The sequence below is a fragment of the Epinephelus lanceolatus genome, chromosome 19 (genome assembly GCF_041903045.1).
Source record: "Epinephelus lanceolatus isolate andai-2023 chromosome 19, ASM4190304v1, whole genome shotgun sequence".
Lineage (NCBI taxonomy): Eukaryota > Metazoa > Chordata > Actinopteri > Perciformes > Serranidae > Epinephelus > Epinephelus lanceolatus.
Genome location: NC_135752.1, coordinates 8226637 through 8241191, shown reverse-complemented (window position 1 = coordinate 8241191; position 14555 = coordinate 8226637). Strand labels below are relative to the sequence as shown.

The following is a 14555-nucleotide window of genomic DNA, read 5'->3' as shown; positions in this document are numbered from 1 at the left end:
AACTAGAATGTAAAACATGTTTTCAGTTATTTCACTTTTTTTTGTTAAGTACATAACTCCACATGTGTTCATTCATAGTTTTGATGCCTTCAGTGAGAATCTACAATGTAAATAGTCATAAAAATAAAGAAAACGCATTGAATGAGAAGGTGTGTCCAAACTTTTGGCCTGTACTGTATATAGCTAAACTCAGCAAGGTAAACAACAAGGGGATTCCCATTTACACAGTGGAAAGAGTGCTGGACCGGAAATGTCGCACAAAAAACGGAAGCTGGCTGCGTTCTGTTTTGCTTCCGTGTTTCCGTGAAAAATAAGGTGGATAGGCCTGTTTCCACTGAAGAAGTTCCTGGTACTATTTGGGGGGCAGGAACTACTACAGGAACGTCCTCTCGCTCGGCCCTCTCAACCGCCGTGTCTCCACTGGGAGAGCAGAGTACAAGGAAGGTTCCTGTAAAGTTACGGGCTCTGGATGTGACGTAATCGTTGCATGACCATTTACCGGGGCGATGTAGGGATGCCGTTAGCTGATAGCCCTTAGCGGTCTGTAATAACTCACTAAATGACCTGTGAAAAAAAATATTTTTTCCAGCGGATGTCTGAGTTACAACATGATTGAGCCATCTGGAGTAGTTTCATGTCATATCCGACAACGGGAGGCTTTCAACAGATGACATCCTGATGTTAGCTTTGCTGCTAGTGTTAGCTGTCTCTGTCAGCGGCAGCCACTGATGCTTTCTAGACATCGTGATTTCCCAAAACTGAATACATACCACACATATCAACACAAAACTGCTTTGCTAGCTCAATCATGTTGTACCTAAGATATCCGCTGGAAAAAATATTTTTTTCACGGGCCATTTAGTTTTTTTACATGGCGGCAGAAGCTATATGAACAAGCTAACCCTCATCTGCTGAGTTTTTTGTTGCTTTCTGTTGACGTCACATCCCTCCTTGAGTATATCCAATCAGCACCAAGTAATCCCCAAGCCCCAGCCAGGAGTCTTTCAGGGCCGTTCTGAGTACCTACTCTGAGGCAGGGACTTGTTTAACCCCCGTAAAAGTTCCTGCGGTGGAGACACGCACCAACGGCCTCACCCCGTAAAATTACCCCGAAGTTCCTGCGGTGGAAACAGGCCTTATGACACCCCTTCTTGCATTTCCTCATCGCAACTAGTTTCGTACAGTCCCTTACTATCATTTTCTACTTTAAGTATTTTCAGATGTGTTGTCCGCTATTATAGTGGAAAAAAATTACCCATATTAGGTCATTTACTACAGTTAAATGATCACATTTACATTTACTGAAGTTATTCAAAGCAAATTAGAAAAGCAAATATTAATATCATATTTCAGACATGGCCCTGTAAATATATGACTTCATTAGAGATGTGTTAATACGCTAATGAACAGGAAATGTCAGAGTGTGAGTCACTTTATGGTGGAGAGAGAGCGAGAGAGCGAGAGAGAGAGAGAGAGAGAGAGAGAGAGAGAGTGTGTGTGTGTGTGTGTGTGTGACTCACTCTGTCTGTTCTCGGATGGTTCAGCAGCTCTCCGCTTCTCCCTGTGAGTATTAACCTTCGTCAAACATTATTGTTCGTATGAACTTCCAGCCTCTGTGTTTTTATTCTAAAAGCACAGTTTCAGATGAATCGATGAACGATGTTTGGGTTATGTTAGATCATTGTGTTAATTCATCAGCTCTGCCTCGTGCTCTTCTCCCGGTCTGAAGTTAACGGCTGTACCGGGAACTTTAACGTGTTTAGAGCGCGTCCTGACAGTTCAGAAGAGTTGGATCCAAGTGTAGCAGCTTCACCACCGACAGGTGATCGCAGTGAATGTTACTGTTTCTACTGTCTGACTCTTCATTTACCGTCTGCATGAAAGCTATCGCTAATTACTATTCATTATTGATTCAAACAGAAATAACAACGAAGATCTGATTCACATCTCATCCTCTTATTAACAGTGAACCCTAGCTTGATATTATTAATATTTTATTGTAGCTATATTATCATAAATTATAGTATTATTGTTATTTTCATTGGATCGACATAGCTGGTGGAGGATGATTTGAACAATTTAACACACTGTTGGGTTGTTCAGTTTAACACTTCATCATATTTATTGATTGCTTACGTATTTTGTGTGAAATCTTGATTTGCAAATTAACTGTTTGTTACTCAGCTATGTAGTGGAGTAAAAATTGCATAATTATATTTCCCTCTGAAGTTTAGTAAAGTAGAGGTTTAAGGCAGAAGAAGTCCCCTAAAATTAGACTGATAAAGATGTTGGGGTGTATATTGGCTGATAATACAGATATACACTGTCAGAAGTGGCTGATAATTAAGACATAAATATGCTAGAGGTGATTTAGAACACTGTTGCCATTGCATAGTTTGTCCACCAGAGAGCACTGACTGTGGTAGTTAATATGGCCTTAAAATAATATCCATATATTTCAAGATATTTCTGCAGTAACAATATTTATGGCAATATGAAAAAAAATCCTAAATAAAAGGTTCATGAGTTTTTCAGCTGATGTTTTCAGATGTATAGGCAGCTCCTGCATTGTGTCTGTGTTACATGGTGGATACGGAGTGTTCAGGGGGAGCAGAGGGCATCAGAGTTGTGGTGCTTCTTTCAAATAACTCTCTGATCATTGATAGAAACAGCTGCAGGAATGTTAGACAGTTGAGTTCAGCTGATCAGCTTGAATCTGATTAATGTCAGCTTATGGTTTGACTGCTTGTGCGTAAAATACTTCTCATACATTCCCTCCTAGGACTGACTGATGGGCCATTTGTCTCTACTTTTTCATCAGAACTCAGAGGAGGTTCATGTTTTCCTCAGTAAGAGAATGCGCAAGATGATGATAGACCTGAGCTGAATCAGACTGATTAGATGTAGTTAAAGCTTGGCTAAAGCCACAGTTGGTAACTTTTTCTTAAAAATAACTTTCTGGCATATTTGCTGAAACTGTCAATACATCCACATAGTAGTACATGAGACAGATCATTTGTGGGACAAAAAAAATCTGATTCCTCTGCCTCCAAAGTGCTTCTATGGGCAGATCCTTCTGACTTTTTGGGTTTTAAACAGGAGGTGTCAGAAAAGTTACCATGGGCTTCAAAATACTATCAGATATTTTAAAAATGAAAATTCACCCAGATACTTTGACAGCTATTTTTGCAATAGCAGGAGAGAAAAATACGGATCTCTCAGGATCTAAACTCAAAATGACAAAATTTGTCACTTTATTAACATGGAGATTAATCCTTCTGCACTGAAAGAATCCTCATCCACCAAGCTGAACTCAGTGGTTGAGGGAAGTAATGCAACATCTCAAACTTGAAAAACTAAGATTCACGTTAAACGGCTCCCATGAGAACATGGAATCCATCAATGGAATATATCAAAGGTAGACTCTAAACCCCAACTTTATTGATAACTCCACATGAGGTACGTCATATATTGTTTTACATTTTCCTATAGTTGATCATAATAGGAAAGGCCCTTACTGGGTCTTTATCTTGTGTAACTGTCTGTTCTTTTCAAGTTTCTGTATGTATGTAGGTATATGTGTGTACCTGTGCATATACATACATGGGTATGTGCTTTTTATTCGACTGTTTTTCATTAGCAGTTTATAGGTTGTTTAAAAAAAGAATTTACAAGCAAAAAATTAAAAAGAAAGAAGGAAAGAAAGAAAGAAAGAAAGAAAGAAAGAAAGAAAGAAAAGTTACCGTAGGGATAACTGGCTTGTTGCGACCAAGCGTTTATGGCAACATTGCTTTTTTCTTCTACGATGTTGGTTCCTAACATAGTGAAGCAAGAATCAAATCTGAATCAAGATTCTGTCACGGCCCTGCCTATTTCTCTTCTTAGATGTTCTCAGGAACATATATATCAGTGTACTGTTTAGCTGTAGGGCGGCATGGTGGTATGGTGGTTAGCACTCTCGCCTCACAGCAAGAGGGTTGCCGGTTCGATCCTGGGTGTGGGAGCCCTTCTGTGCGGAGTTTGCATGTTCTCCCCGTGTCAGCGTGGGTTCTCTCCGGGCACTCCGGCTTCCTCCCACAGTCCAAAAACATGCAGATTGGGGACTAGGTTCATTGATAACTCTAAATTGTCCATAGGTGTGAATGTGAGCGTGAATGGTTGTCTGTCTCTATGTGTCAGCCCTGCGATAGTCTGGCGACCTGTCCAGGGTGTACCCTGCCTCTCGCCCGATGTCAGCTGGGATAGGCTCCAGCCCCCCCGCGACCCTCAAGAGGATGAAGTGGTTAGAAGATGAATGAATGAATGAATGTTTAGCTGTAAAATGAGAAAGTTTGTGACCTGGCTGCCATGTTGGTAACAGTTGAACCAAAACCAAGCACCACCCACCAGCACCGAGGAAACTTTCTCATAGTTTTGACAGTCTGACCATTATTTATAAGCCGTAATTGACATGATGGGCTGCCATAGAGACGCCTCAGCTCTGATTGGTTGGTTTTATTGAGTGACGGTGGATTCTTACGAATGTCATTAGAAGCACTATGAGGAAACTTTCTTTTTTTTTTCTATTTTTTTTTTTTTAACCGATTATCTGACTCATGTACTGTGTGGATATAGTAACAGTTTCAGCGAAGTGGCAACCTCTGGACTAAAAAATGAAGCCAACAGTGTACCACAGTGTGCCACTGAAAAGTACCAAAAACTGCAGTTCCTTTAATGGCCACTGGAGGCTGTCTCCAGAGGTGACTCAATCCCCATAAACCCCCATGTTAAAATGCCCAGCTTTGCAGCAGAAATAAACATGTGTATAGCCTGGTACAAAAATTGGTTTGGGGCTCTAAAACTAATTTCAACACTATGACAACTGTATGGTGGGTTCATTTTTATAAAACTCACCTGTTTACATTTCATCAAGGCTTAAAGTTATTTCATAATTAAGAGCGGGGCTGCTTTGAGTGACAGGTAGTGTACGATAGTGTCCTGGGCTTCTCAGTCAGATCCACCCCTCACTCCTCCACAACTCCACCCTCTCGCCTAAATATGGCCACTTCTGGCTCCAAAAACCCAAGATGGCAATGGCCGAAATGCCAGACTTGAATCATCAAAGCAGGAGTCCACAAACCAATAGATGATGTCACGGGGGCTATTGTCTTTTACTGTCTATGGTTTCAGCAATTATGATAAAAAGTTACTTTTATCAAAGTTACCAACTACAGCTTTAGGCCTAATGGATAGGTTCACATTTTTTTCACGTCTGTCTAAAAACAATACTGATGTTCCCATATGTACATTGAAACAGTTTCTGGTCACTGTAATTGTTTCTCCTGTTCATACTTGCCACAGATTACTTCTTAAAGTAATTTTAATGGAAAGCAAGGGGGACAAATTCCACAGTCTCCTGTGTGAAACTGCGTTCCAAACTTCTGCAAAAGCTAATAATAAGTTAGACAAATCAAGTGGATATCTTCCAAAGTTACTGTTGTTTTACTACAAAATTCCCTCTTTGTGTCATTATCTGTCTGTCGTGGCAGCAAGCAAACACTGTCCCGTGAAGCATAGAGAGGGACTTCATTTAATTTGGTATCACAAAGGACCTCTTTGCAGTCACTATGAACATAATTCAATAACCCTTCCAGTGTACACATGGTACATAAGTACTGTATTAAGGTAAAAACTGACAATCTATTATTTAATGTTATCAAACCACTTCAGAAATCACTCCTTTTATGGAACCAGCACCTCCACAGCAAGCAGCAGCTGAGCAGTACAATTCACAATTCATTCAAAACTAATTAAGGTATTCTATGATATCTATCAGGCTGGAGTAATTACAAAAATTTAAGTTCAATGCTCAAAGGCCCTGAAAATGTATCAGTCACTTGCTATGAGCCGTATGGTCCTACATGAGCACACACTTTTCTGCTACAGAGATTCCTGTATTAGGGATATGTGTCCATGTTTTCACTATTGAATCAAAATTGTTGTCAATTTAGTCATGAACATTCAATGTCATAAATACTGAAAGGTGCCCTGAGGAGTTTTTGACCACCACTAGCCCTATGGAGCACTGCAAGGCAGTACATAAATATAGTAAGCATACACTGGGAGGGACACATCCACCTCAATACTCAAGGGATTTCATGGTCTGTTTTTGAGATTGTTGAGGCCTGAAATGTCTGTTTTCACAGGAGCTTTTCCAAAAAATTTCAGTGCATGTTGCAATGCTTTTGGCCATTTTTGCAATACAATTGCAGGGGAGACTGAAGACTGAAAAGATACTTGTGATGTTGTCTTTGATTTGGAGTCTATTATCATCAACATTAAATGTTTCACACAGAACATCACATTCTCACTCCAACCTTGTCACATGGGACACCATGTCAATTTCAGCCTGGTTGTAGTATAACAGTGTACTGCAGTTCTGAGTGTGGTTTGTCCAAGTGGGGTTGCTATATTCCAGCAGAACACAGTTCATAGTGTATTCAACTAACATTAATGTCTTTATTATGCTATGATTGTCAGATAGCCCACGTAAAGTCTGAGAAAGTGTCGATCATTCATGTTGCACCACATGTCATGTGTGATTTATGTAAACAGTAGTAGCTTTCATTTATTGCATATTCCTATAGTATACTGTTTTACGCTATTCTGCTGATCAACAGGTGGTGGCAGTAATGTGCAAAGAAGTGTAGCAAACAATGCACCTCCCTTTACAGTCTTAAATGTAAACAGCTAGCAAACATGATGTGAACACACCTTGTTCAAATACGGAGTGTCTATTTGCACCCATGTGAGAATAATTACACTGCAGCTATTCAGCTGTTTACACCTATTTATTTATTTGATTCCTTATTATGGATCCTATTGTGTGCATTGATTGGCTGAATGGGTCTAGCACAGGACTTTAACACAAGAGACTGGGGTCTGAGTAACATGTGAGTCAGTGTTGACTTGTAGGTTTTAGACTTTGATGTATTATTGTGTGTACATTAACTTTAGCAGAATGGGTAAATAGACCCATTTGTGTTAAGCCCAGTTCAGACCAAAGATTTGCAACAAGATGAAACTGTTTTAGAATGTTGCAGAGAGAAGTTAAAGCGGTGTGGACTGGCCGTTCTGTGCTCGCCTCATTTGATAGTGTCACCTGCAACTCAGCTGGTCAAATCGCCGGTGGCTGGTTTTAGAACGTAAATCACGTCACCTGTTTCTTCAGCCAAGCTGTGGTGAACTCCGTTGGTCAAGTCAAAATGACTGCAGATGGCGTGTTTGTTTGCTGCGGCAGGTGCTCCATCCTCACTGAGCCCTCTGTTTCCATCCTCATGGTGTGCCAGTGTTGGACGGTGGGTCACGGCTGCTACTTGCTGTATGTGCTTTGTATATACACCCAGGTGTAAATAGCCACACTGCCTACTTACACCCTGGCTACAAACAGCATTGCTGGCTGCAGACACCTGAGAGCTAATAGCATCTGCCTTGAAAATATAGTAAATTTTTGCATTACAAATGTTATATTTTGAAAGGAATGCATTCAACACATTTGTTTGACCTCAAAGAACACACACATTGTGTTCTGGGGAAAAACACAGCCTGTAAACATTGTCTTTATTTGTTTACATTTTTTTGTATACAAGGAAGCTCTCTCTAAACTTTTAATAAATTTGTTGAGTTCCTTTCCACCACTGGATCCCACTTTGACTATATAAACAGTACTATATGAACAATAATCATATTGATAATGATAATAACACATGTTTTAGTAATAATAACAGTAAACTTTATTTATATAGCACCTTTCATACAAGAAATGCAGCAAGAAAGTGTTACAATAAGGACATTTTAAGCACCAAGTGCTTCACATGAAAATAGACATAATGAACATAAAACAGACTTAAAATCTAAAAAAAAGATTAGGTGAAATAAATATCAAAAAGTCATAAATAATGACATCATAAAATCATAGAATTACAAAACCATAAATAATGAAATCAAGTAGTACACAACATAATAAAAGAGTTGTGGCAATATGAAGTGTAAAAAGAAAGAGTTTCAGACCTGTACCAGGAAAGTCAGAGCTAGCTGAAGTGAACAGATACGTTTTTAGCTTTCTTTTAAAAATATTGAAAGTATTAAAAATATTTCCTGATATCTATAGGTAGTGTGTTCCATAGCTTTGTAACTGACAAAGGCTGCATCTCTGATCTCCTTCCGGCTGTTGCTGAGAACCTCTGGTAAACCAGCAGCAGATGATCTCAAGGGAGTTAGCAACGTAGCTTGGTCCCAGCCCGTGTAGGGGGAGGAGCTTAAAATCAATCATCAATAAAGGTATTATATATATATATATATATATATATATATATATATATATATATATATATATATATTACAATTACCATGACCTGGATGACTGAGAATCTTAACTGACATGTCTAAGTGTAACAGGAAGCCAGTGCAGAGCAGCTAAGACTGGCCTGATGTGCTCTCTCCTCTTGGTTCTGGTTAATAGCCGAGCTGCAGAGTTTTGAATGAGCTGAAGTCTCTCAGGGGTGTTTTTCGGGAAGCCAGTAAAAAGTGCATCACAGGGGTTGAGTTGGCTTGAAATAAAGGCATGAATCAATTTCTCGGCATCTTCTTCATTTAGAAATGGTCGTACCTTAGCTATGTTTCTGAGGTGGAAAAATTATGTTTTTATTACCTAGTTATGTTGTAATATAGGATCATACGGAGACCTGTAATCTCAGGTTTAATCCAGGGAGTTGAATTCCCCAGATTATTAAACAGCACTTTTTTAGGACCAACAAACAGGATGTCAGTTTTGTTTTCACTGAAATCTAGAAAAATGACTGTTCATCCATTTACTTGTTGCCAAAAGACAGGTCGTAATAACAGTAGATAATATTGGAGCAGAGTTTTATTGTCTTCGATCTCACCTCGGACTGTAAATAACACATAACATGTAGAGAAATACACACACACACACACACACACACACTCACACTCACACTCATCAGTAGCATCAGTAGTGTCAGCACCAACTCCTAGTTTACACCTCAGTAATCTTTCAGTTCTCTTCGTCCTCTTCCTCTTACAGACGTGTTTGTTTTTCCTGCAGGCACTCGTCTTCTCTTCTTCTCTTCACCTCTTCTTCCTCTCTTCGTCCTGCCTTCATCCTCCAACCCCCAACGTCAGTGGAACGTTTCAATCCCCTCTGATATTCAGGTTAATCTGATTATGAAGATATTCTCTGAGACACCTCTTCGTCAATGACGGCCAAGATGGAGACTCCTTTTTACCACGATGACTCCTCCGCTGTCCCCGCCTTTAGCCAGATTGCAGAATACGAGCGTTACCCCGGAAACAAGATGCTGATGAGTAAGAAGGCCATGTCAGTGGTGGGCAGTCATCACTTCCCCAGCGGTGGTGCAGCAGGAGGGAGGGGCGGGAACCACAACAACCTGGGGCTCGCTGGCAACAGCTCCCTGATGACATCGGCAGCACCCTCGGCGGACATGAACCTCCTGAAGCTGGCATCCCCCGACCTGGAGCACTTGATCATCCAGTCTAACCAGGGACTGGTCACCACCAGCCCTGTGTCAAACTCCACCAATGCCTTTCTGTACCGCAACCAGGCCACCAACGAGCAAGAAGGATTTGCTGATGGCTTTGTGAAAGCGCTCGCTGATCTTCACAAACAGAACCAGCTAGTGGGAGGTGGCCCCATGTCCCCATCTTCATCCTCCGCCGTCTCTCTGCAGACATCCTACCAGAGGAACCTGATGTCCAGTGGAGACATGCCCATCTACACCAACCTCAGCAGCTACAACCCGGGCCAGATGACTTACCCTGGGGGGCAGATGGCGTACAGTAGTGGCTCAGGCCATGGCAGCGGTGGAGCCTCTCAAAGCCACACCAGAGGCCTGGACGCCCCTCAGACAGTCCCTGAGGTGCCTCATCCGGCGGGCGACCCTACTTCCCCGCCCTCCCTCTCTCCAATTGACTTGGAGACACAGGAGCGAATCAAAGCAGAACGCAAAAAGCTCCGCAACCGCATCGCTGCGTCCAAGTGCCGCAAGCGGAAGCTGGAGCGGATCTCGCGGCTGGAGGAGAAGGTGAAGGTCCTGAAGAACCAGAACTCAGACCTGGCCTCCACCGCTGCCATGCTGCGGGAGCAGGTTGCCCAGCTCAAACAGAAGGTCATGAGTCATGTCACCAATGGCTGCCAGATCGCCGTCAGCTCGGCCACTGGCAAGTCTGGAGGAGGAGGGGGAGGAGCTGGCAGTGAGGACTCCAGCTGCTGAGGGGGACACAAGCTGAATAAGCATCTGAACACAAGCCAAGGGGCCAGGGGGCCAAGGGTTTACTTTTACGATTTTGCCATTTTGCTCGCATTTGCGGTCAGAGTGAGCAGAGATGGAGGCGTAAGAACAGATGGATGTTTAATGGGATTCGTGTAGCCCTGTAAACCGCTGTCAATCATCCAGCCACAGGGGGCGGAGCATAGAGGAGAGAGAGGAGACAGAATGAGGGATAAATCCCTGATGTGCAGTTCAAATTTGGGTAATTTGAATTTTGCTGTTGATTTTTTGTCAGAGGAGATGTTGGCAAATTTTATTTAAAGAGATTGTGTGTATGAACAGATATGACACATTTACTGGACAGATGAGTTCAATTTACAGACAGGTCATGACAATATTCTTTTTTTTTTTTGAGATGTCAATACATCTCAGTAAATAACTGGAAACATTGGAAATTCTTTTCCACCATTGATTTTATTGTCATTTATAGTACAAATATTGTTTGAATAAATGACATATTAAAATGAACATTTTTACAGTGTGACATTAATCTTTTATATTTTGAAACAGCGTTGAAAACACTGCTTATAAAAGGTTATCCAAATGTTCAAATCGCAAGTACTGATTTAATTCATTCAGTGTGAAGTAATCACATTACTGTAGGTACAGAGTAAGGACTGTAATTTAAATTTTCTTGTCAGAATTTACAATAATCAGTTATCAGAAGAGTGTTAAAGAGATAATTTGTTACTTTTTTTACTACAGTCCCACTGTGTGTTAGTGATGGGACCATACACACCAAGCACTATGACACCTCTGTTTTTTACAGTAACTCTTCATAGTTACTGTGATAGATCTATGTAATCTGATTACATGTCTGAAACTGAAGCCCAGCTGTGGTTCGTAATAATCCAGTGACTGTTTAAAATTTTGAACTGTGTTTCTGTGTTTTCTTTGTCTATTGTTGCTGGAAGTTAAAAGCCTTTAAAGCTGCATTTCGATCAGGAAGTGGTTAAAAGTTGGTTGTTTTTTTGAGCTGACTGGCTGTTTGTTCATTTCAGTTGTTGGCTTATGGAAACTGTTCTCACTTTCTCTGGATCTTTCAGGAATCAGGACTGAAGGGAATGTTCAATTTAAGACCTGCCAGTGACGACACCTGTATGGTTTTAATATCTCAATTTAAAAACAAGTTGTTGTTTGTTTTGTTTTTTTACTTTTCAACTACTGGTAAGAAGAGAGAATTTCACGTTCCACTCAATGGCAGTTTTTTTGAAATAGTTCACGTGTTTTTGAAGCAACAGATCTATTACTGACATAAACATAAATTATGATGATGAACAATGTCAGATGAAGCGTTTCTTGTCTCCTTTATTCTCAGTGCATAACAGTATAAGATATGACTATTGAACATTTATCACTTTGATTAGTTTGCAGCTTTAGATGGAAGCCAATTTCTGCCAGGAATGAAGAAAAAAAAGATTGAATGTTAAGGGTGATGAAAAAAAATTAAAAACAAAAACAAACATATAATCTCATATGTCCTAATTTGGCCTTCCATGATGTTATATTATAATTTTAATTGGGAAAAAGTCAAGATTTAAGGGTTGTTGTAATTCACCTTGTTTTTCTTCCTGGTTGTAATGAGCTTTCACTGGTTAAAGATCTTCAAAGAAATTTATAAAGAAAGATTTTGTTTACTCAAAAATTATCTCAGTGGAATATCAAATGTGTTTCACCTGCTTTGGTAAAAATATATTTTTAAGAGTCAATTTCAGGTTCAATTACCTGATGAATTTGTGAATTATTAATTAATTATTATTATTATTATTAATTAATTAATTATTTAAAGTTAAAGGTCCAACCTTTAATCCTAAATGTAAACAAAATGTATATGAAGGATAATGCACTCCTAGCTGTGCTGTTATGAAGAATAATGCACTCTCAATTGTGTACATATAGTGCTCACTGTGGAAATATGCTCCTCAAGGAGGTTTCTGAGGTCCTTGAGGGGACTCGTTAGATCTTTGAGGAGTCTGCAGAGGTCTTTGAGAGGGTTTCTGAGGTCCTGGAAAAGGATGCAGTCCTTGAACAGGTTGAAGAGGGCCTTGGGGAGAATGTAGAGGTTCTTGAGGGGTTTCCTGAACTCCCCGAGACGGTTATGGAGACTTAAGCATCAGCACTATTGCTAGGGGTTACCTGCAGGTTAATCTCCTGAGATCCAAGCTTTTGTTTGGCATGCATTGTTAATTTCTCACTTCTCCTGAGTAATTTTAAGTAGGATCTGATAAGTATAAGTATAAAAAACTAAGCATTGTCTTTGAACACTAAGTAGTTTTTGAAAAAAAAAAGTCCTCCTATGGGGGCATTGGTTTTATTTTTAATGGTCACAAGTGTGTAATAAATTGTAAAAAAAAAAAAGAAAAAAAAAAAAAAAAGAAAGAAAAAACCCCTGCTCAAAACAGTTAATTTCACTGCCTGAACATGGCTGTGTGAAAAGTGAAAAGTGAAAATTGCAAATAATGCAGCATATCTAAAAGCAATGTGAGTTGTTCATTTCGTAACTGTATGATTTTTCTTTGCTCTCTATTCCAAGCTTGGAATGTCCTTTCTGTCTGTGGGAACAGTCTGTCACACCTAACTGACCTGTGCTACTCGCGATAATACAATAATAAAGTCCCAATGTCCTCAAACAAGTACTTCCTAATTTAGCTTGTTACTGTTGCTAAAATTGGTCAGATTTAAATGCTATATCAAACTACAAATGTTATTTAGTATAAATAATCATTTTTTAACCATTACATTTGATCAGGTTTTGTATCTTGTCTTTTTGTGTGCATGTTGGGATCTGCTGTAGACTAATTTGGCAGAAATGGCCGCCATCTTGTTTTTACATGGATTAGTGTATTTTATTTTATGAAATATATTTTATTTTTTTGCTATCACTAGAAGGCACAAAAAGGTGTCCATGAATGAAGACAATGGGTCAAAGAAGCAGAATGAAGTATAAGGTGCAGCAAACCCAAAATGTAATGTCCTCATATAAGGATGCAGGGTCGCAGGAGGTTAAATTGATTTAGATTAGTGGTTAAACTGTTAACCTGAACTACGTTTGAAATGTCCACACGTAAGATTTTTAACAAACTCCTGCCAGCCAATTAGAGAACAAGATGTTCAATTGCTTTAATAAAAATACGACATAGTGTGTGTCATTTTGGAGAGTGTGTTATTGTTCGATAACTGCACATTTTATTCTGGATTTTCTTACTTAACTTAAATTACGTACGTGAGTACAACTTATATTTATATGGTGAAAGAAAGATTGGGCCTTTAATATCTTGGTTCTCTGGAAAATCCACAAAAGAATATATTATGTAAATGTGTTGTTGTTTATGCAGTGTGTTGATTGATATTTTTACATGTTTTTCACTAATGATCCCTCTCTATTTCTGGACTCTGTTTTGTTCTGACTTTCCTGTCCAGTCAGAAGCTCTATCATGTTACAATTTGTAGACTGCAGCTGTCAGACAGAAAAACAGAACTGCAAAGAAATAAAATAAATCTGATTTTTTTTTTGTGAGCAACAAAAAAATATAAAGCTCTACTACTTTTAAAAAAATCACATCAGAGCTTTATCTGAACATTTATGCTCACCCATGAAATAAAAACTGTTTCAGTTGCAGTTAGATGTTTTCTGTTTGACAAAAAAGGGTCTTTTCAAAATACTGTTGGCGAGTTTTAAACAAATATTTATTTTTTTGAACTTGAACAAGGCTTTTGACGTCTAATGATTCTATTTTTGTACAAATGTATAAAGAATATTAATATTCTGAAATGATGTGTGTACAAGCTGTTTGATTTGATCAAACACTTTATGTCTCTATTTATTATGAGTATCTTTTGTTATACTGATGTGTGTTTATTTCCTTTACACTGTTCTGCTGCGTACAAGTGTTTGTGTCAATATATCTGAATATAAAATATTCACCTGCTGCTGGTTTGCTGTTTTTAAATTTAGAGTTGGAGTAAGGTGTTTTCCACATGACAGTGGCCACGTGTTGTAACAAGTACACCTTTCTAAACTCATTTCAACTGTTTTAGGTGTTCAGCATTTCACATAAAGGATAAAGATTCAGCAAACAAATATACATACAGTGTTGAAACTACCATGATTTCAGGTGAAACAGATGTTGGTTTCATGTTGAGAAATTTGGGAGTTATTTTAATGACAAAGAACATCAAACACTTCCTTATTAGGAAACTTCCTAG

General features: G+C 39.2%; 1 protein-coding gene across 2 annotated transcripts; it reads left to right on the top strand.

Annotated features, from left to right (window-relative positions):
• The first annotated feature begins 1504 nt into the window (after window positions 1–1504).
• june (JunE proto-oncogene, AP-1 transcription factor subunit) lies at window positions 1505–14278 on the top strand. Of its 2 annotated transcripts, none has more exons than XM_033646419.2 (2): window positions 1505–1563; window positions 9107–14278. In XM_033646419.2, exon 2 carries the CDS (start codon window positions 9258–9260, stop codon window positions 10290–10292), a length of 1035 nt encoding a protein of 344 aa, XP_033502310.1. In that variant the 5' UTR covers window positions 1505–1563; window positions 9107–9257; the 3' UTR covers window positions 10293–14278. The 2 variants fall into 2 exon arrangements, with proteins under 2 accessions (XP_033502310.1, XP_033502311.1); XM_033646420.2 differs by lacking the exon at window positions 1505–1563 and adding an exon at window positions 1592–1822.
• Window positions 14279–14555: the final 277 nt, after the last annotated feature.